This window comes from Poromitra crassiceps (genome assembly GCF_964638095.1).
Source record: "Poromitra crassiceps genome assembly, chromosome: 3".
In the NCBI taxonomy this organism is placed as follows: domain Eukaryota; kingdom Metazoa; phylum Chordata; class Actinopteri; order Beryciformes; family Melamphaidae; genus Poromitra; species Poromitra crassiceps.
Genome location: NC_139625.1, coordinates 35,487,066 through 35,510,699, shown reverse-complemented (window position 1 = coordinate 35,510,699; position 23,634 = coordinate 35,487,066). Strand labels below are relative to the sequence as shown.

At 42.5% G+C, this 23,634-nt stretch overlaps 1 protein-coding gene across 2 annotated transcripts in view; it reads left to right on the top strand.

Annotated features, from left to right (window-relative positions):
* The window catches only part of prkd3 (protein kinase D3), a 73,756-nt gene that overhangs the window by 26,175 nt on the left and 23,947 nt on the right, over nt 1-23,634 (top strand). For both annotated transcript variants that reach the window (XM_083632862.1, XM_083632861.1), the window contains exon 2: nt 17,060-17,198. In XM_083632862.1, coding sequence (XP_083488988.1) covers nt 17,060-17,198 — 139 coding nt within the window. The remainder of the gene's footprint in view (nt 1-17,059; nt 17,199-23,634) is intronic.

The following is a 23,634-nucleotide window of genomic DNA, read 5'->3' as shown; positions in this document are numbered from 1 at the left end:
TAGCTGCTCAATGGCTAGTACTAGTAACAGATGCTGTCATTTCTGCACCACACAACTCTCTGACATGGAGGGATCATTTTAAACATGACCTGTTGTTAGTGTGTTAATGTCTCCTTCAGCTTTCTGGAATGGAGATGACAGTCATGATATGTGTTGCCTTCAAATGCTATTGGTTGGAAGTACTGACAAATTGGTCACTGTAACCAAACTATGTTTTGTATAGCACTTGTCTTGCTTTTATTCTTTTGAACTCAAACAGCAGTGATGTGTGTGACTGGAGCTTCATTCACTTATTGTTCATTTGATCAACTTGCTACTTTAGTGTGTGCACAGACAAACGTGTGCAAGTAACACTCACAACAACACCTCCTAAAGGTAACAACTTTGCAACTAAGGTGCTAAAGCAACTTCTGACTTGCACGTCAGTAAGTACCATAGTGATAGGTTGTTCATGTGCTCTGAATTCGTAATTAGAATAATTCTGGCAGCACTTACAGACACTATGATATAATGTATTTTCTGCTCTCTACCAATCCCACTCAACAAATTTCAGTCTGTACCATTCTCTCTCTCATGAATACAGAGGCAAAGGGACCGCCTACTTCCTGCTTCAGCACTGTACCAGAGATTTTCATCCGCAATTTATTTTCCCATATACATTTCGTAAAATGCGTATAAAAATAGTTTTACTGGTTCAAACCAAACGGTACAGATATATTTAGAAACAGGAGAGATCGCATAACATTTCTCCGGGACCAAAATGTAAAAAAAAATGCTGGTTTAAAGAAAATATTTTTTCGATGTTGTTTTTTTAAGTTCTGGTCAGAGTGAAATGTATTATGGTCTCTCCAGATTAGCGTTAGCTGAACCGTTTGGTTAGACGAAGTACAACTATTTTATAAGCATTTTACGAAATGTCTATGGGAAAATAAATGGCGGATGAAAATCTCTGGTACAGTGGTGAAGCAGGAAGTGACGTTCACTTTGCCTCCACCTTATTTTTGAACACCCCGCTGTACAAATAATTATGGGTACAAGGTCCGGTTTAACTTGACATTGTTGCAGCTTGCCATTTCCTAAAACGGTATTCTACTTGATTTAAAAAGATGGCTGCCTATACTCCCTTGTACCCTGGCTGAATTGAACATAACTTGGCCAATAAGTATGTAACATACCAAATAAAACAAACAGTAATGTCTTTATTTGATGTGGAATGCAGAGGACATGTAACTGTTTCGTTAAACTCGCGTTCCAGGAATATTGTATTTACTGCGCTGCTCTAAAATAACGTTAGTGGCGCGCGCCTCAGAGAGCCTGTTCGTCCTGGAAGCCACTCGCTTTGCGCCAGAACACAATTGATTTGGGGGTGGAACACGGCAGGATTGGCCAACGCCAACACCAGTGCCCAGAACTGTCAAATCAAATCATCGACAGAGACGCAGTGGCCCGCTATAAAGAACGTGACAAATATAGCCACGTTATGGTTATAAACAACAAACTAGCGCTGGTGATCCGTATGGAAACAGTGTTACTCGAAATGGTTAGTGGCATTTTACTGCCATGTAACATAGCTAGCTAGCCGCTAACATTAGCCACAGTAGGCGATTACACATGATGCACTGCGCTCTTAAAGGGATATTTATCGACGAGATTTTTGCCAAGCTGGATCTGATTAGTGATTTGCTCCGTTCGCCCGGACGGGTGTCAAGCTGTCAGCAACAAGGCTGGGAGGATTACACCGGAAGAAAAACCCATAGGCATCATGGCAGCTAGAAATAAGGTGGATACAATAATGTTATTGACAAAAATGGGTTGAGATATTTTTTGCATAAGACCGATTGAGAGAGAATATCTATGTGAAGACTTATGTGGTACACTGAGTTTGTTTCATACCTACAGTACAGTGAGGACATCTGCACCATCCAAATAGGTTATTTAGAAATCATGCAGCTAAATTATATGGAAACTTAACGGAGGACCAAAAACACTTTATATTGAACAAGACCATGGAAAACCAGAGTGTTTCCAGTGTGCTCTCGTTTGATGCATTACTCCAAGTGACAAAGAATTATTTGGCTGTCGTTAATGTCAGGATCTGGTAATTGTATAATTTTCTATGCATGTGTTTCTTGTGCTATGTTGTGTGGAAAACTTCTGCTTGGTATTACATTAATAATATGTAATGAAAACAAACACAATTCCACTGTTGACTTTATTTAATTAACATAGTTTTCCACACCGTGTTTGATGTGACTTGAACAAACTAATTACACAGCTTTCCCCCAAGGTTCGTGTGAGCACATAATTGGATTTTCCAAAGCATTCGTTTGACTAGGAATTGTAGAAGTACATTTTCCTCTGTTGTGGGCATTAACATGCACCTCAAAGTCAAACAATGGTTTCCCTATTGTTTTGACATCAAAAACAGTTTTCCTATTTGTTTAAACATTCACTACGGCTCACTGGAACTTCTGGTTTCATGACTTACTGTGGAGCAACATCGCACGATGACTCCACAGATGCTGTTTATTAAAGCTATTGTACATCATCACTCATCAAGTTGTGCTTGGAGTTATTTGCCAAGTTTGAACATATATGTATTTTGGTCCATGTCTCTAAACATTGCATCATATAATAGTATAGTAGGGCTGTGCAATATATTGATATCATGATATGGGACTAGATATCATCTTAGATTTTGGATATCGTAATATTGTGATATGGCATAAGTGGTGTCTTCCTGGTTTTAAAGGCTGCATTACGGTACAATGTAATTTTCTGAACTTACCAGGCTTCTAGCTGTTATATTATTTGCCTTTACCCCCTTAGTCACTATATTCACATTACTGATGATTATTTATAGGGATGCACGATATATCGGCAATCATATCGGTATCAGCAGATGTTAGTCAGTTTTTATATCGGCATCGGTCTGATGTTGCAATTTTAATATCAGCCAAAATTTTCACATTGACAGGAAACAATCCAGTAAATCTATGATTTATGGGCTTTTCCATATGTTTTGGAAATAAAGAAACTCGTTACTTTTTCAAATTCACAGTGTTTTCAAGTGTTTTTCAGTATGTACAAAATTTGATTATCATAGAAATGTGTTTTTACACAGATCATATCGACATAGGTAAATATCAGTTATCAGCCACAACAGCAATGTTAATATCGGCCAAAATCGGCCAAAATTTTCATATGGGTGCATCCCTAATTATTTATCAAAAATCTCATTGTGTAAATAAATACATATTGTGTGAAAGCACCAATAGCTAAGGAAACCATGTCTTTGCATTTTATTTTGAAAACAGTCTTGTTTTAATAAAAGTGCTTGTGACATCTCACATGTGGCTTTGACTTACAACTGAATATTTAGGCCATTTCATAGAAAAGATACCGATATGTCGTGCATCGCCATTCAGCCTAAAAATATGGAGATATGATTTTTGGTCCATATCCCCCAGGGCTGTGAATCTTCACTGGCCTCACGATTCGATTAGATTACAATTCAGAGGGCTACGATTCGATTCGATTACGATTATCGATGCATCTCGATGCATCGATAATCGATGCATCACTTTTTTCCGCAATACATGATTTATTTTTTCTCACTTTCTTTTTTCTCACTGTGTGGCTACTTTTAAAATAAAAGTGCATTTGGAATTGCATTGTATTATGATCCATAATTAAAATAAACAACTGCATGTACTTCCATTATATTTTATTTGATTATAATAATTTTCTTTTTTTTTAATAATTGATTTTTGACATTTGTGAATCGATGCAGAATTGTGCACGTCCGCATCGTGATGCATCTTATAATCGATTATTTTTGACACCCCTAATATCCCCCAAACCAGAAGCGTCATGCCCATTGTAACTGAGGGGGCAATTGCCCCCTCAGATTTTTGAGAGGCATTTTTTTTTTTTTTATAAACATAGGCTATAATATTATAGGCTGTGTATGATAGTTGAAACATAGTTTCAAGTTGATGTTTATTTATGTTTGTAGTTAAAACAAAAACATAAATGCTGTATAGGCTACATACAGTACAACACAAAAGGCTGTTATTTACCCTTTGTCGCCACCTGGTGAGTAAATATAGCCTATATGTTACTAAAACCATTCAAATTGACAACCGCTCCGTGACTTTTTTTTCCATGTATCTACCGGTCCTTGGCACAAAAAAGGTTGGGAACCCCTGCTCTAGAGGACACTAGATGAGACTAATGGAAGAGAAAATATTTCTACCTTCTGAAAAGGCAATACCAGCCAAAATAAACATTCTGTTACATTGCTTTGAAACGTGTGGTCTCCCTTTTTTGTCAAGTCCATTGAGCCTGGGCAGTGGCAATGTACTTAGTCTGGTGATTATGGATCTTTCCAGGAGGCTGAGCAGTTTGGAAAATAGCCTTATGGTTACACCTGCTCAGTCTGTTAATTTAAAATAAGAGGCTAATTAGGCTTCCAACCCCCCAAACTTTTTTAAGAAAATTCGGCGCCGCCCGCAGGGCCAGGGTTCACCCCCTCAGATTGTTGGCTTGCATGATGCCCCTGTCCCAAACCCTATAGTATTGGCCATAATAATAAAGATAATGTTCATAAACTACATGACTGTTAGGTCTGCTGATATGGTGTCCTAAAGGACTTAACCTAATTAGAAAGGAGGACAGATCAACATATTGTGTCTCATGGTATTTAGTGTAAACAGCAGTCAGTGTGTGCTGTCTCTTGGCACTTACAGTAAATAATTGCAGCCATATCAGTCAATGGTTTCATTGATCTGGTAAATGAAAGTGTCGTGTCTCACACTGGTCTCATGATGGGCTTTCTCTTGCCACCTCCAGCTAAATGAATAAGGACCTTCTCCACCTCCTGCCTTTGGCCAAATGCTTCTTATACACCCTGCTGTTGCAATGCTGTTGCTTATTTATAGTAGGACTATATTGCATTGTTTAAAGTCTCCACCCCCTTGATGTAGACATGTTTCTTTAACCTTTATTCATCTGGGGAAAGTGGAGTGAGCATGCATTCTCTTTTCCAGCAAAGCAACACCCTGCTTCATACACAGTTACACACAATCACATATGGGAGCTGCCTGGCACAACCACAGCTTTCTGCTGCTGCGCACTGGAGCATGTTGGGGGTTAAGTGCCTTGCTCAAGTGCATCTCAAAAGTAGCTGTTGAGGGATAAGAAAGATCAAAGTCCCCTTTTCTAGACTAGGGATGTAACAATAAACGTCACAGTACAGTACGGTATCTACCAAAATACCCCCCCTTAATTAAATGTACAGAGACTGTTTCCCCTATATGCATTCAGCAGTGGCAGCCCCCCACTGCTGAAATATGCCCCCCGCCGCTGTATTACACTGTAAAAAAAATACAATAGGAATACTGTAGGGATATTATAGGAATACTGTAGATCCCTATTGCCAAATACAATTGTATTGACTGTATCTCCTATTAGACAGCACAGGACTAGGGAGTAGGGAGGGCGCTCTTTGCAAGCGAAATTAAAAAATGTGTGCAAAAAAAAGTCTCACACACGCGCTCACCGCCCGTGCTTCACCCCCGCTGCTACAACTCCATCCTAGGAGAAACACTGGTACTATATGGAAGTATGTTGCTTTGAAGAAAAATATTGCTTTATTGAACCTGGAGTTTTATAGTCTGGCCAACCCCCATGGCATGGCCGAGCGGAGTGATACACTTCATCGGCCAATCAACTTAGCAGTTGTAGATATGTATTCTGGTCAGGGTAACATGAGATCACCCATAAGTGAAAACGCTGAGTCTAATATTATGAAATAGAACTTATTTTTTATTGGCGTTCAAGACCTTGCATATTGTGTAACATATCGTGGGCACAGTATTACAGGGGAAGCTTACAGTACGATAACCGTCGTTGCTTGATATTGCGGTATACCTTTGTATACCTATACGTTCTTGCTTGCTAAGCTACAGGTATGTAGCGCTGATCGCTCAGGCTCAGACTGATGTAGAGCAGGACATTTGACTGTATAGCTGCCCGCCTGAACCCAGCCCAGCTGGCCTGCTGCCAGACTCATAAAGGTGTGAGGCAGCCTGGGGTCAGGCAACATACCTTTCCTTACTGTAATCACATGACCGTCTGTCAGACCCTCTCAACACTACTTCCCTGTTACCACACCTCTACCCCCATCACACACACACACACACACACACACACACACACACACACACACACACACGCATGCGCACGCACGCACGCACGCACACACACACACACACACACACACACACACACACACACACACACACACACACACACACATGCTTACCAATGCATGAGCTCATGTGCACCCCCCCCCCCCCCACACACACACACACACACACACACACAGGGAGAGACACGAATACTTACCCACATAATCATGTGCACACTATTCTCTCTTGACAAGAAGCTTCATTGTGCTCTGTGATTGAGCGCCCGCACACATTAGTTTTGTGTTATGTTGCAGTGATAGCAACAGAATGAAAAACCAGCCAAGACATTTCCCCCCAGGGATAATGTCATATTCCTCCTTAGATGTGTGACTCTATCAATTCCCTAATTCATCATTTTGTGTCTTAGATTTCCTATTCAGCTGACAGTAACAATTGTGCAAGACAAAGCATCTTTATGCCTCCGGGCCAAATGGCACACTTGGTTATTCAAACCAGACCATTTTCCCCCCAGTTTGTTTTGAGCTAATTTGTTTTTGGCTCCCAATGAAATGGGGCCATATTTCAGATGTGTCCCGTGCCCCCGACCCCCCACTCCCCCAAACACCATCTCCCCTTCTCTCCTGCCTCTCACTCTCTTTCCTTATAACACGATTTAGCATATCAATGGCGGATTAGTCCATTTAACAAAAGCTTACTACCGCAAAGCCCCTCTCCACTCGTCTTTCCAGGCTGACTCGCGGACCCCACACGCAGCTCGGCCGTGCCGTGCCGTGCCGTGCCGGGGACTTTGCTGTGTGTGTGTGGTCGCGGCTGCTCGGCTCAATGGATTGGAGTGAGCTCGGCCCCTGCGTTTGAAGATGACAAAAGACATGCTTAGTCACTATGGGCTTCGGAGATGTATGCAGTAGCATGTGTGTGTCGGTGGGGGGGTTGTATCTATACGAAAGAGCAATGTGTGTGTGTGTGTGTGTGTGTGTGTGTGTAAGGGGCGGGGGAATTTGTGCGAATGCAGTGATTTTTGCTTGATGAATGCATGTGACCTGGCGCTAGCCTTCATTTATGTGATAATTTGTTTTTTGATGTCCTAAACTTACTGAGTCTATTGTTTCTGTGCTTCTGGCTTCCTCTTGCTTAAATGAGGCATGGAAAAAATGAGTGCCCTCTGGCCTCCCAACCTGTTACTGTACATGCTGGCCTGCAGATGCTCCTGCACTGGAGTCGGAACCATTATGTACAGTGGAAATTGTTTTAGTGGGTACCAATAGGGCGTGACTCCAGCTGGCTAGATCTGGGCATTGTCCAGGACTTGTGTGTGCACGTCTATGTGTGTGTGTGTGTGTGTGTGTGTGTGTGTGTGTGTGTGTGTGACTATGTGAATTTGTGCATGTCCACCCACGGGTGTGAGAGCAGGCGGGTGGAGGAAAACCTTGCGGTGACACTGCAGCCTGACTCAGGAAGGATGCCCCCCTGCCTGCGGTGGTGATGGTTTGAGCCATATAGCATTAATCACTTCAAAGAGTGACAGGGTTTAGGATGTGTGTATGTCAGAGGGAGGGGGGTGGTTGGAAATATTTCATCATACAGGCACGTGCCTATGTGTTCACTTCATGACTACAGCAATACGTAGAGTTTCCTCACAAACTAACTATTGATTGATTCTCAAGTGTGTGTATTCGATAGTTTGGTTTGGTGAGAAATAGCATACAGCAGGCCAGGGGCATATGTGTCAGTTACACTGGTTCCACTTTTTGAAATGGTCGGTTTTGTCCCCACCATTTTTTAAGCATAATTTGTAAAAAAAAAAAAAAAAAGTTTTGAAAAATAGCTTGCACCAATAGATTTTAACTTGAGAATACTGGAAAGGTAGAATTGACTGGAGCACACAAAATCACTGGCAAACAAATTTAATACGGTACAAAAACGAACATTTCGACGCGAGCAGCGTCTTCTTCAGAGTCAAACAGTGAAGACAGATTTACAACAGTTAAAAAAGCCTCCACTACAGAGAGGATGATTTCTCATTGGTTACAAGGGAGTGGGAGGTGGTGCATCAATAAGCCAATCACATGATGACAGCACTCATAGAAAACATAGAAGTGGTGGTGATGATGCTGTATTAAAGCAGCAGTCCCTCCACAATAACAATCCTTCTACAACAAATGAGAATACTTTAAGTTTATTTGTACAATAGCAAAACATGCAATGCGATGTAAATATAGAAGAAACTATGTGCATTGTCCAAAAAATAAAATAAAAAATGAACGTTATTCCTTCAGTTGTTAACTTTGTCCTATTTTAGGACAGTGATATTGGATATTGTTATTGTTGGGCTGACTACAGTAGATGTGATATTGGCATTGTTTAATTGGCATGGTGTTGCAGCTGTGTGGATGTGAGTCATATGGATGACTATTTGTGCGCTCAACGTTTTTGGTTTGTTTAATGCAGACTATTCTCGTATTGTAGACTGTAGTAGCCTAGGCCAGTGGTTCCCAACCTTTTTTGTCTGATGTATCGTGCATTCCTTTATAGCTGGGAACTGGTAATCTTACGGTTCAAAAGTCATGAGCTGGGACGGTGATGTCACCAGAGCTGGTATTTCCCATTCCAAACTCGTAGGAGCCTCAGCAGCCCCGACCTCAAAAATCCAAGATGGCTGCTCCGCGCAACAACAGTAGTTATAATAATCGTAGAGAATGCTGTTTATTAGCACATCTGTCTTGTTTGTGTCTCATTAAAACAGCTGTACACACAGCACTGCCTAACTTCTGCCTTGTTATCAACTGTTATTGCTAACAATGGCTGGTTAGCGACTGGATCTGACCAAGAGCTGACTCGTTTAAACGGATGTGACGCAATTCAACAGTGTGCAATTCAACAGTATCCCAGCTCCAGTTTTCTGCAAATGCAACGCTAACAAAATGGATGTGATGTCATTTAGCCTCCACATCCCAGTTATTTTGCGATAAAGGAACATGCCACATGTACCCCTTGAGCTGTTTTGCCATGCCAATAGTACCCCCTCATTCATGCCTGTTGATGATTCTCCTAAATTACTTCTATTAACGGTTAATAGAGCTAATAATGAATGATTAACCTCATATAAAAAAAATTGTAGGTCTCTTTCTATCTCTGATTATTAAATGGAATTCATTTGAATGACTACCCTTTAATACAATTCTGACTGTTTTCAATTGGAAAAAGTCATCAGTTTGATGAAATTATTATTTACTATGAAATTATTTGGAATATTGATTTGATCATTTTGGAAATAAATTGTAATCCCCAATCTTTCCAAGTACCCCCTGCAAGCTGCTTACATTACATTACATTACGTCATTTGGCAGACGCTTTTATCCAAAGCGACTTACAATAACACATTTTTGTCAACAATAGAGCAATCAACTATGCAACACAGTCTATGATAACTACAACTTCTGAAGGAATAGTGGTAAAGTTTTTTTTTTTTGGGGGGGGGGGGGGGGAGAGAGAGAGAAATGTTAGTTCAAAAAGGGCCCAGATGGAGCCTGAAAAGGTGTTCAAGTACCCCTAGGGGTACACGTACCCCTGGTTGGGAATCACTGGCCTAGGCAAGGCCCTTTTGATGCGCTGTCAGTGTAGGAAATAAAAAAAATATTTTGGGGTCAACTTTTGCCCCCACTCTCTCGCATGAAGTTGCTAAAACAGGGTGTGAACAACAGCACCGTTTGAGTGAGTGTGTTCTTTGTTGTCTACTTCTGGCAACCAGTTTACAGGTGCTTAGTGTGTGTGTGTTAGAGATGGAAATTATTATTTTGTTGCCCTTGCCCCTGGCTAAATTCCTACACTGTGCATCGTTATGCATTTTGTTCTCACTGTAATGATCTAATCTGACCTCATAGGCTACCGATCCCCCATTATATTGCCTAAAATCACACATGAAGGGGCCCAGGGGTGTTATAGTCTCCCATCCAGAATAAATGAAGCCTGTCGATTGTCTTCCGTTTCTGCTGCACAGGCAGAGGTGTGAATTTCATGTCACACTGTGCACACTGAGGTTTAACGGCCTCAGCGATGATCTATCGAATATGTATCTCACCTCACTGGTGAACAGTTATTCAAGTTATTCAGGAAGTGTAATTAGTTACTTATTACTATTTTAAAAAGTAATAAAATTACATTACTTGGTATCAAAAGTAATTAGTTACGTTACTTGTTACTTAGCTATATTAGTTTCGCTATCCACCCCTTTCCGTAAAAGTGACGTACAACCTGTTTAGCCAGCTCTTACTGAACCCAGTTTCATGGAACTGTGGCTCCTATCGTTGCATCAGCCTATAAACTGTGCTTAGTCCCAGGCGCAGCGCAGATTAATGGGCGTGAACCAGCCCACTCCATATTTTGGTACCGGCGCTACACGCAGCCTTAAGCATTACAACCACGCCTTTTAAGCGTAAAATTATGCACAGTCTGCTTATTGGAGAAGTAAACCAGTCACAAGCTTGCCTTTTAAGCTCCAATTCCACGGAGCGATCCAGTCCAGTCAGAAAGCCAAGCGCTCTGCTCCCCCCCTCCCTTTCATCCCCAAGCGCTCTGATCCCCCCCTCCCTTTCATCCCCCTCTGTCTGTCTCCATATATAGGCTATTATTCCATATTATTATGCTTCTCAAACCAATCTAACTGCAGTTTAAATACTGCAAGCATGTAAATACGCTACACTATAGCAAGATCAAAGTGAAAAGAATGTTCTAAATGCATCGGCTAGAAAGAAATAGCGTATCCCTATGATGAGACTAATCTCATCATAGGGATACGCTATTTATTTTTATTTTTTTCTATTGGTGAAAGTTTGTCCAGAATGATATAGTTTTCTCTCCCCTGCTGCAGGTAGGATGATGCACATAAATATAGCCTACATTATGTAAAGTCATTGCAGAAATGTGTTTTTATTGTAAAACTAAATGTGAAGTAGGGCCAATTTATTGGAGCAGACATCACAATATAGCACATGACAGTAGAACCGCGTTACGCTGTTACTTATCTAAATCACGTTAAATCTACGAGGGATATATATAGGCCCAGGATGACATATATGTTTCACATAGGGATTTCGCCATTTTATTTTGTCCAATATTGATGTTGTGGTAACATTACACATTATTTCTATCTATTTCTATCTACCTTTCTATCTATTTAGGCTAATTTGGATGCTATTTATTATCAAAATGTATTAGCCCAATGCATGCTGGGAGATTTCACATGTGTGGCTGTGGCAGGGAAGCCAGGCAGTGAACATTTGTTTGGCCAGAATTATCTCCTTTTGCAACAGCCTCTGAATGTCACAGGCTCAAAACTGTCATGTTAGAAAAAACTGTCATGTTGTTATACTATGTACGGTATAACAACTTATTTTTTCTATCGGACTTGTGTTGTGCCTGTCTGAGCGAGGGAGTGAGAGAGAGAGAGAGAGAGAGGGGGACAAACTGAGATCAGCAGAGCAGAAGCTGTGCACTAAGGCCTGGTTTTCAAAAGCACAAAGCGCTAAATTAACGCCAGGAGGGAAGATATCATTAGGCCGGTATTTAAGGCCAAAACGCCCATTCTGGCCTATTCTGCCACTGCGCCACGCCTATTTCGCGTAAAGCGCATTTTGGGGCGTAAAGCCATGTTGCTATCTTCCCGAGGCAGGCGCAAGACGCGTTTTTTTGCGTTTAAGGCCAGTTTCTGCGCCTAAGGCCTGTGGGAGAATAGAGCAATATGTTTTTTTTATTAAACTAAATTAAATTAACCTTACAGGAGGAGTCAACAATCAGCCAAACTGTATATTTGATTTCTTTGCCTACCTAGGACAACAAAACTAATTGCGTTCTAGGAACACATAGCCAGACCTATCTCCACACTTTGTTTTAGAGAGAAAGTAATGCAGGAACTTGGATTAGTAACTGTAATATAATCACTGTTACACCAAGGTTAGGGTTACTGGGGTTACTGGGGTTACTGGGGAAAGTAATAAAATAAGATACTGTAACTAAGTTACTGCCCAACACTACTGGTGAAGTTAGAGTACAGCGTTGACTCATTCTAGGTGACCTCAACTCAAACTCCCACAATGTTGTTTGACCTCAGTGTAGGAAATTTAAAAAAAATATGTTGGGGGCAACTTTTGCCCCCACTGTCTAAAAACTGGGGGCATTTACACATTTTTTGGGGCACTTAATTTTTTTTTAAATTTGTGCATAAAGTTGCTAAAGCGTAGTGTGAACAGCGCTGTTTGTGTGAGTGTGTTCTTCATGGTTGTCTTTTGGCAACCAGCTTGCAGGTGCTGAGTGTGTGTTAGAGATGGAAATTAAATGAATTGACTGAAAATAAAATTATTAAAATATTGGGGTCAATTTTTGCCCCTGGATCATGGTTTTTAGGGGCATTCTGAGATTTATTGGGGGCATGTTTGCTCTTGCCCGTGGCTAAATTCCTACACTGTTTGACCTTGATATGTTGAAGATATTCCTCCTCCCCCCCTCCCCCATCTGAGCCCTTACGTCGCCACTCCTCACCACTTTTCAACACAAAATTAGGCCCTTGAGCAGGGGTTAAATTGCCAGATGGCTGATGTTTGGGTCTTGTGGGAGTTGTCATAAGATAAGGAAGGATAAGGCTGTCCCTACTGTATATGGGGAGATGTCATCACCCTAACACCCCCCCTTTCGGCACAACAAACACACAGAAACACACTACATGCCCTTAGTACTTGTGAAGGTCTCTATCTCTAGTCTCCATCACTCCACAGTCTTATCAACTCATCAGTACTATGGTAGCTAGGAGGGACCACTAACAGTGGTGGCATTGTGTGTGTGTGTGTGTGTGTGTGTGTGTGTGTGTGTGTGTGTGTGTGTGTGTGTGTGTGTGTGTGTGAGTGAGAGAGTGTGTTTCTCCATTTCCATTTTCAATACTTGACATTCCACATCACTGTATCACCAAGTCAGATTCTTCCAAATTCCTGCACTAGGAGAGTAAAGTTCTGATTCAATATCGATGGTACCAGTAATTTTCCACTGGTTTTCCACATGAAGCAATCACAGGCCCAGTGCTATTTGTTTGGTAATTACAGTTATAATCTGCAACATTTTCACATAATTGCTGATTGATGTGACACAGCAGTGATTCAACCTATCACCTACAATTTCACAACCTCGTCTGCGTCCAGATTGTTTTGTTGCACTGTGTAATAATGACATTTTTAAGTTGTAAACATAATTCTGCACAGTCATACTTTGCTGTCATTGAACTATCACATCGTTATCGATATCTCCAATTGCGACATTATTTTGAAAAGAAGATAAAAAATGTAAACGAAGCAAACACAGGTATATTAGAACTTTTTAGAAAAGCATACAACTCAGATATCAGTAGTAAAACTATATCTTGCATATATAGGTCCTTGTTAAGTCTGAAAGGACATTCTACCTCATATATAAGAGAAAAATGGGAAAATGAAGGAGGAATGGCTATATCTGAGGAAGAATGGACAACAATGTGGGGATATCAATGGAAGTCTACTAGATCACAAATATGGAGGGAATTCACATGGAAATGCATCATTAGATATTTTATTACACCATCTCAGAAAGCTCACTATGATAATAACTCATCTTCTTGCTGGAGAAACTGTGGAAGTCAAATAGCACATCACTATCATGTCTTTTGGGACTGCCCCGTTATCAGGGGTTATTGGAAACAGATTCACGAAGCTATACAGGATGTTTTCGAATGTGTAATACCCCTAGATAGTAAAACAATGTATTTCGGTATATCGGAAGACTGGTTGAAAGAAGACAGATATTTGATTAATATATTGCTGGTAGCTGGTAAAAAAGCTCTCACCAGGAAGTGGTTATCACAGGAAAGCCCTAAAGTGAAAGAATGGATGAATATTACGATGGATATATATAAGATGGAAAGACTAACTGCTGTTATCAATCATAAAGTAGAACAATTTACCTCAAGATGGGAATGCTGGGTTCAATATATAACACCCATTAGGCCAGATTTTATCTTTTTGGATCCAAGATGAATGTATAGTGAAAAGTCGACTCCCAGTTTTGTTTGTTTGTCTTTTGTTTTTGTTTGTTTTGTTGCTGCTGTTGTGGTTTTGTCTTTTCTTTTATTTCTCTAAAAAAAAAAAAAAAAAACCTATGGCAGTACATATATATCTACAATGTATACAATGCAAATATGTATTGATAATAATCTGTCAATAAAAAGTAAAAAAAAAAAAAAAAAAAACTATCACATCGTATCGTGGTTGTTTTCTAATCATATCAAATTATATCATGAGAGAAGCATATCGTCCCGTCAGTAGCTAGCATGAGCAGCGATAGCCACCATGGCTACAGTCAATGGGCTGAACAGGTAGAAAAGGTGGGCATCTTTTCTGTGCAGGATGATGCCTTTGCATAGTTTATCCTCCTGCCTTTCTTCTGAGATGTGGTGTTAGGCCATATTCACATTACAGGCAAATCCGATTTGCTGCTAAAGTCGTTAATCATCATTATCTTGATTGGTTTCCCAAATCTGATCTGACACTGGAACAAATCTGATTTGGGCAAGTGTTCAAGTCGGATTTGTGTGTCCAGATACAATGAGCCAATGAGCCAACATACAATGTTTCTGGCAGTGTTTGCATGTCTGCTCTCTGCTCTTCAAGTCCCCGCCCCCTGCAAAAGACACTCTCAAATCTGATTTGGGTGATCATCAGCGTGTCCACACTGAAGTCGCATCAGTCGAAAGCAGATTGGACACTACCTCCATATGTGGTTTGGGACAAGTGACACAGATCAGACTTGGAGCGTCCAGACTCATAAAACCAATCTGGATAAAGTAATTAATAGGTCACTAAAGTTAACAAATTGGATTTGGCCTCCTAGTCTGAACATGGCCTAAAGTTCACAAATCAGATTTGGCCTCCTAGTCTGAACATGGCTTTAGTCAGGTGATATATACCCATGTTTCCCCCCAGCCCTCCTGTTTGTGTGCGTGTGTGTGTGTGTGTGTGTGTGTGTGTGTGTGTGTGTGTGTGTGTGTGTGTGTGTGTGTGTGTGTGTGTGTGTGTGTGTGTGTGTGTGTGTGTGTGTGGGGTGGGTTGTGCGTGTGTCTGTGTGGGCTGTGTCTGTCAGTCTGTCTCTGTGTCTGTATGTGTTGGCAGTGGAGAGGCTCCAGGTGTCTTATGTGTCCTGTGCCCAGACGTGGTGCCGAGCCCCTGCGCTCCCGGGCCGCAGTGCCATTGTTCTGCACGGCCCAGTTGTATGTGACCCAGGTTCAGGGGGAAACAGCTGGTGGATCCTCTGCACCACTCTGCTTGGCACTGATGCTGCCTGGAGCTCATGCCACGGTCACAGCACCCCGCGCTTTGATGCCTGCTCCCAGCATCCATCTGTCTGTCCGCTCTGCACTCACGCTTTCACAGGCAATGTTGTGTGGTGGAGGAGATGAGAAGGGCCTTTCCCTTGGCTGCTGGTCTGGCTCTCTGGGAAACATGCTTCTTCCATTCAGCTTAGAAAGAGGAGAGGAGAGGAGAGGAGAGGAGAGGGAGAGGGAGAGGGAGAGGGAGAGGGAGAGGGAGAGGGAGAGGGAGAGGGAGAGAGAGAGAGAGAGAGAGGGAGAGGGAGAGGGAGAGGGAGAGGAGGAGAGGAGAGGGAGAGGAGGGGAGAGGAGAAGAGAAGAGAAGAGAAGAGGAGAGGAGAGGAGAGAAGAGGAGAGGAGAGGAGAGGAGAGGAGAGGAGAGGAGAGGAGAGGAGAGGAGAGGAGAGGAGAGGAGAGGAGAGGAGAGGAGAGGAGAGGAGAGGATGTGGGGTGCGTGCCAAACAGAGATTTGGTGGGTTCATACCTAGTGGGTTGAAATGGCCTGGCGTGACCTTTCCCCGGCATGACCTGTCCTTTTGAAAGCAGAAAGAAAAGCTTGATTGCACTGCAGCAAACTCTCAGCCATAGATTTTAAAGTATGCGTGTCCATATATGTGTATATGTGTGTGTGTGTGTGTGTGTATGTGTATGTGTGTGTGTGTGTGTGTGTGTGTGTGTGTGTGTGTGTGTGTGTGTGCGCGCGTGCGTGCGTGCGTGCATGCATATATTATTTTCTTGTGCAACCCTTCCCTTCTGACACGAACACTGGCTTCCATAGGCCGTGAGCAGCCCTCAGCACAGGAAGTGACTCAGTATTGACTGGCGCTCCGCTTCCTGTGCGCTGATTCTCCTCTAACTCCTCTCAGGATGTTTACCTCCCCTCCTCCTCCTCCTGCTCCTCCTCCTCCCAGACCCCCCCCCCCCCCCCCTCCTCCTCCTCCGCCTGCTCCTCCTCCTCCCAGACCCCCCCCCCCCCCCCTCCTCCTCCGCCTGCCCTCCTTTGGGCCACGTGACCTCACCTCATCCCTCCGGCCTGTCCTGTCCTGTCCTGTCCTGTCCTGTCCTGTCCTGTCCTGTCCTGTCCTGTCCTGTCCTGTCCTGGTCCGGTTTGACCCTGCATTAAGTGACATCACCAGCTACTGGTTAAATATATTAAATTATATATATATATTATATTAAATAAAAAGAAAAGAAAAGACAAAAAATAAACAGTTTCTTGAATGGCCACTTGGGGCTGCAAAAGGGGGCTGTAAGAGTCTATTGTTGATACATCAGGGTGAATGCAGATCAAACAGTCTCTCGCTGTCTGTCTCATATCTCTTTATTGTCAGATCCAGTGGTCAGATCTGGACTCACCGTGGCACAGTGCTTGTCTAGACATTATTTTGTATCTTAATGCTGTATTTGCTTCTCATCATTGACCATGCTCAGAACTTAATTATCGTGTGTCCTCCCCTCTCTGCAGTTCCCAGAGTGTGGCTTCTTTGGGATGTACGACAAGATCCTCCTGTTCCGCCACGACTTGAACGATGAGAACATCCTGCAGAGGCTGACCTCAGCAGAAGACATCCATGAAGGAGACCTCATCGAGGTGGTGCTCTCTGGTACGTAGGCTGCAGTCACCTGTGGCTTGAGGCAGAGCATCTCATTGTGAATGTGTAGATTGTGAAATGTTTATAGTGGCAAAGTTTGAAGACCTAAAGTGTGTGAGTTCAAGAAGACTTTGCCCATTTCCAACCAGCTTTGTATCATCACAATGTCAGTAGTATGCAGATGAACAATATTTATTGTTGACCTTCCCTTGATGTTTCCTGCACAGAGAAGATCCCATTTCATCTGCCTGCAGAAACTCCGCCCTGCCAGCTGGTATGGCTCATTAACACTCGTTAAGGCTTTTGATGCCCATACAAAATAAATAGATGTGTAGTTCCAACAACAGCCCTCGAGCAGAACACCTGTTCACTTCCGTCGTCATTTGGAGGTTTTTTAGGTGAACTAGGTGTAGGAGCTCTCCGGTGCAGGCTAGATGGAGGGAAGGTAAACATTGTTCATTTGCTCATACTACCGCCATTGTAATGATACAACTGCAAAATCCTAACATGAAAAAAGTTTTGATGTTGCAGATTTTGCCATGATGACCCAAACACACAGACTCACAAGGTGAAAACAATACCAGGCCCGCTGTCACAGCGGCCGTAGTCTGACTGGGTTGAAGCAGCATGGTGGACTTAGCTCTCCCATTGGTGCAGACCATTTCAGTCGGTGCCGGATGGAAATCCCATTCCGCTCCCTGCAAGCTCTGCATTGGCTCCGACCCACTCTAACTGCGGCTGCGACCATATTGGGATTTCCTTTCCAAGCCCCCCGTGTCAAATCTGCCGAGCTCAAATGCTCAAATGCGCTGCCTTTGAAACAATAACAACAGCAGCGCTAGTCGCTAGCTCGTTGCTACATGCTGAAAACTATTGATGTGGATTATGCAATGAAGCCAGCCTGCATGGTACGTTCGGTGGGTGGCTGTAAAAAGCCTTTTTCCCCTCTAGTCCACAGTGAAAGCCTTCCCCAGCCAGACTCTCCCAGCCCCTTTGCTGGGAGAGTCTGGCAAGCGAGACTACAGTGGCCGTGACCTAAACGAATGTGGGCCAGGGGCATAAAGTAGTGGGGCCAATGTGAGGGGCTCGGCCCCCTTGTTCAGATCATGGCCTTTTTTTTTAACTTGGCCTATATTTTGATGTCATCTACACAACTACACACATCTTGCACGGTTTCGCTATCATGCTAACAAAATCTGTCCAGCTGGCAAAGTACCCAAAACGGCTTCTGTAGTTCCCGCTACAATTAGGTGTCTCCAAGAACACATTTTCTCACAAGGTGAGAACAATAGAGTTCAACAGTGACCGCCCACTTTTTCTCAGCTCCCGTTCGATCAGAGAATTCCCCATTCATTTTGTAAATACACAGACATTTAGAAAAATCCTTATATCCAGAGTGGTAACACTTTACAATAACGTACACAAATACTGTAGTAGTTACTAGTAAACTAATCATTAACTAATAGTTAGTTTATGAGTAGCTAAGGAATAATTTGTCATTAGTCAATCACTAGTTAATCCTAGTTAATGATGAGTAGGTAGTCATTAGTTAATGATTAGTATCTAAGTTCCTGAGTAGAGTAGTTAATCATTACTTAATGATTACTAAATATCAGCTCGTGAATAGCAGTTAATCATTAGTTACTGATTAGTCGGTCAGTTCCATGAGTAGAGTAGTTAATCGTTCGTTAATGATTAATAAATCAGTTAACAAATGGACAGGTAATGATTCAGTATTCCTAAACTACTGGGTATGATGCACCACTTTACAATAGGGTACACAAAAAGACTAACTAATAGACAGATAATAATTAAGTAATAATTAAGTATTCATAAACTACCGAGTATGATGCACCACTTTACAATAGGGTACACAAAAAGATGGACAGGTAATAATTAAGTAATGAGTAACTAACAATTAACTATATACTCACAAACTGACCATTGACTAACCATTAACTAATGAGTAATTACTCTACTAAGGAACTAACAACTAATCATGAACTAATGATTAACTACTATACTCACAATATGACCTTAACTAAAGATTAACTAATGATTAACTAATATATTCACGCACTGACATTTATTAATCATTAACGAACGATTAACTACTCTACTGATGGAACTGACCGACTAATCAGTAACTAATGATTAACTACTATATTCACGAGCTGACATTTAGTCATCATTAAGTATTGATTAACTACTCTACTCAGGAACTCAGATACTAATCATTAACTAATGACTACCTACTCATTAACTATGATTAACTAGTGATTGACTAATGACAAATTATTCCTTAGCTACTCATTAACTAACTATTAGTTAATGATTAGTTTACTAGTAACTACTACAGTATTTGTGTACGTTATTGTAAAGTGTTACCTAAAGGGTTTTAAGCCTGGAACAAGCCAACTAGCCATCTACTGAATCATGAGTGACCATAAAACATTTCACTTGGAGCAAAAAGAAAGAAAAAAAAAATTCGCCACGGCGGTGACTGTTGAGCTGTATAGCAGCCCCGCTGTGAATGGCTGCTAATAATAATATAATTGACTAAACCTACAGTATGTCAACAGTACATCATACAGTGGGGAATCACTGTCTGCGCTGTGATCAAATGGCTTGCCATACATCTTCCATCTAGTAGACGTCCACCTCCGGTATTCTAATTGGAAAATTGCGACTCAATTTGCATAAGTGGTCTTAATAAATCGGGCAATCAACTGGAGAAAGGTGCACTTGTTAAATCTTTGGCCAATTCAAATAGTAATCTTATGCAAACACGACTTTCCCATTGTTTTCACTGGACTCTTGGCTCATTCACTCGCTATCTATGGATTCTTTATTGTTTCCAACACCACAGGCAAAGTTTCCGTCAGCTTGTTCACCTTTGTAGCGATGACACAGGTGCCTGGTTTCCTGTGCCGCTTCCCGCATTCAATGATTCAGCTTCCTGCGCAGGGCTGAGACCTGCATGTGGCTCACAATATCTGTTGTGGTCTAATCTGTTCTTCTGCTCCATCCGTCTCCACTGGGAAGCACCTGACACCACCTGCGCTCAATATCTCCCTCTCCCTCTGGGACCAGACTATTGTTTGGAGGGATTTAGGAGGGGGATCATGATTATATAGGTTCAGGATCTGAGGCGGCTTCAGGCAGTGGGGCTGAGGAATGTAGACTAAAGACTGGAGAACTTCCTTCTTTTTGTTTCGCACTGTCTGTGTTTGTTTTGTGCTCTCATTTGTGTCTGTCACTCGTCGTTGCTCTCCCTGTTGTCTCCGTCTCTAATCCCCCCTACGCTAACAAATCAGTCAACAGGTGTAAGCCCCGCCAGCACATGTAAAGATATAGCATGCAATAGCCTGAAGATATAGCATGCAATAGCCTGAAGATATAGCATGCAATAGCCTGGAGATATAGCATGCAATAGCCTGAAGATATAGCATGCAATAGCCTGAAGATATAGCATGCAATAGCCTGAAGATATAGCATGCCGTAGCCTGAAGATATAGCATGCAATAGCCTGAAGATATAGCATGCCGTAGCCTGAAGATATAGCATGCAGTAGCCTGAAGATATAGCATGCAATAGCCTGAAGATATAGCATGCAATAGCCTGAAGATATAGCATGCCGTAGCCTGAAGATATAGCATGCAATAGCCTGAAGATATAGCATGCAATAGCCTGAAGATATAGCATGCCGTAGCCTGAAGATATAGCATGCCGTAGCCTGAAGATATAGCATGCAATAGCCTGAAGATATAGCATGCAGTAGCCTGAAGATATAGCATGCCGTAGCCTGAAGATATAGCATGCCGTAGCCTGAAGATATAGCATGCAATAGCCTGAAGATATAGCATGCAATAGCCTGAGTTATACCTGAAAAAGCTGTCAAGAGAAGAGTAGGATGTTGGAGTTGTGCAGCAGTATCGCTAGTCCTTATCTAACCCTCGCAGACTTGGCTTCTCTTATGAGAGGGGCTTTGCGTGTCAGACATTTCAGCTGCGTTCGAGACAACACAAGCTGAGAAATCCACTTTCCCAAGCCTTTCATTTGCTTCAGAGAAAATATCAACCTTTTCCGCCTCCACAATTTGTCTCCTGTCATCTTCTGTCCATTTTCCCCCTAACCAACCTGTTGTTGTGTTCTGTGGCTGTGGGAGAGAAACAGTCTGCGTATGTCCCTCGCTGTGAGAGGGAGGCCAGAATGGCTTTTTCTTGGCTCTGGGCTCAAAGACGAGGGCTTGTTTTTCCTGCAGTAAGTGATTGTAGTGGACCCACGGAGTGTAAACACGCTGTGATGTGCAGGGCGGCCCTGTGGACACAGAGTGGACACTGCACAGGCCATCTCGGCCCATGAGATTTGAGCCTTGGCCTGACCAACTGTCCCTTTGTTCTGTTTTTCGCTCGCTTTCCCACCCATTTTCACAAGGTCCTTGTTCGACACAACTCGCAGCGTGAAATTGATATTTTACAATGCCTTCTGTTTGCCATATAACTTGTTTTTGTCAGATGGAAACGCGTGGCCTCCATACTGGAAAGTTGGTCCCTCAGAGCAAACAGATAGCACATTCATTGGAGCCTCTCCGCTTGTGGGAAGTGCCGTGAAAAACAAGGCGCTGAGTTGATGTTCGGCGCTGTTTGGTGCTAATTAACACGACGGCCATTATATAAAGCTGCGACTGCTAGGAGGCAGCCAGTTGTTTTGCAGACGTGTGTGAAAAGGCTGATGAATGCCGCCTTTCATGTGTCTGTGCCAGGGAGCTGTGCTCGCCCCCATGCCATGTGACTTGCCCCCATGCCATGTGACTTGCTTGAGTTCTTTCTCCACTTTGAAGTCGAACCCAAGCTGCACCCTTCACCCAATAGCCACCATATTTCTCTGAAATGGAAAAAGACATGGCCCAAGTCTCCTCAGATGTGATCATTTCTTTTATTGGAAGTTGTGCATGAATATGAATTCCCCCGAAAATTGCACCACAGTGTCCCATGTGACATGGCAGGGTGGGAGATGTTTTTGGCATGCAAGGCTTTCTAATGAGAGAATCCATCCATGTATTAGGCTCTCTGTGATGACTAAGCAATATCACACGAGAGGAAGTGCTGTTGTTCTGTATATCAGTATGGCTGTGATTCCATCAGAGATAATCACAGATGTGCTGATATACAGTAACACAACCTCAAGTGGGATATTGCTTTTATACAAAGCTATTCATCAAATAATAGTAATATTGTTTTACGTAATTTGAGACAAACAATGATTTTTGTCTGTTTGTCTCTGCCAACAAAAACGGTTCCCCCAGGATTGCCAAGCAACAGGGAAACTTTCTGCCTGCAGTTTCCCGACTGTAACTTCGCAAACACACAGGAAACGGAAGCGAGGCAAAGCGCCTGGAAGTGCAGGCAGTTTCATTTCGGCATCCTTGTTAACAGGTTAGACCGGTCACACCGGCCGCCGTGCAGCGTGGGCGGCTCGCGGCCTGCAGCGATAGTTTCTGCGTCTGGTCTATTTTTGACGCGAGCCACGAGCGATTGTGTGCAGCCAGGCAGGAAGTCAGTCCAAGTTGTGGCCGGCGGCGGCGCGGAGCAAAACAGACCGCTTCTGGTGTGAATGGCCAGGCTCCTGCTCGAGCTGAATTTACACGCGGTATCTCTTCCGTTTCCAGTGTGTTTGCACCATAGGCTAGCTAAGCTAACAATAGCTACTTTGAGGTTAGCCAGAAGCGTCATGCATGTGAAAATGAAATGCTGTTAGTTATTATAGGCATAGTTTGCAGAGCAAGTTAGTTGGCTACTTGTACCAGGCAGCTAAAGTTAGCATTGTAATGTTAGCCATCCCTCAATCAAGTTGTTTACATGTCATGTAGAGCTGTTATGGCAGTGAGCTGTCATACTGTTGTTAGCAAAACACTGAATTCCATTTGATGTCTCCAGGCCAAGATGCAGTTCTCTAAAATAATTAGCATTGTGGAATCGGGATATAGTCTTTTTATGTGAATAACATTTTGGGTGAAGCAAGCTTTAGCTATATTTCAAGAAAAGTGGCAGCAATGTAGAAGCTAGTGTAGAAGTGAGTGACTAAGCTAATAAGTAATAACCATACCAGCAAGAATAATTGACAAAAATCTCTAAATAAATATACGCTATTAATAATGACATCACAACAGTCTAACTCTAACCCTTAAATGAGATATTCCTCTAAATCTGGCATCAAACGGTCAACATTTTAGAAAACCAGACAAAAATTGTGCGTTGCCCCCTCAGGAGTTTGGCTTGCATGACGCCCCAGAGGTTAGCACAGATGATTTCAGCTTACCGTTATAATTAAGGTCATATGTAGTATCCATATCTCTGTCCCTACTAAGGTGTGAATGCTGTATAAATGCAGCCTAGTCTGTTATTATTAAAACAGCTATGAAGTGGAGGATGATACACAGTGAAGC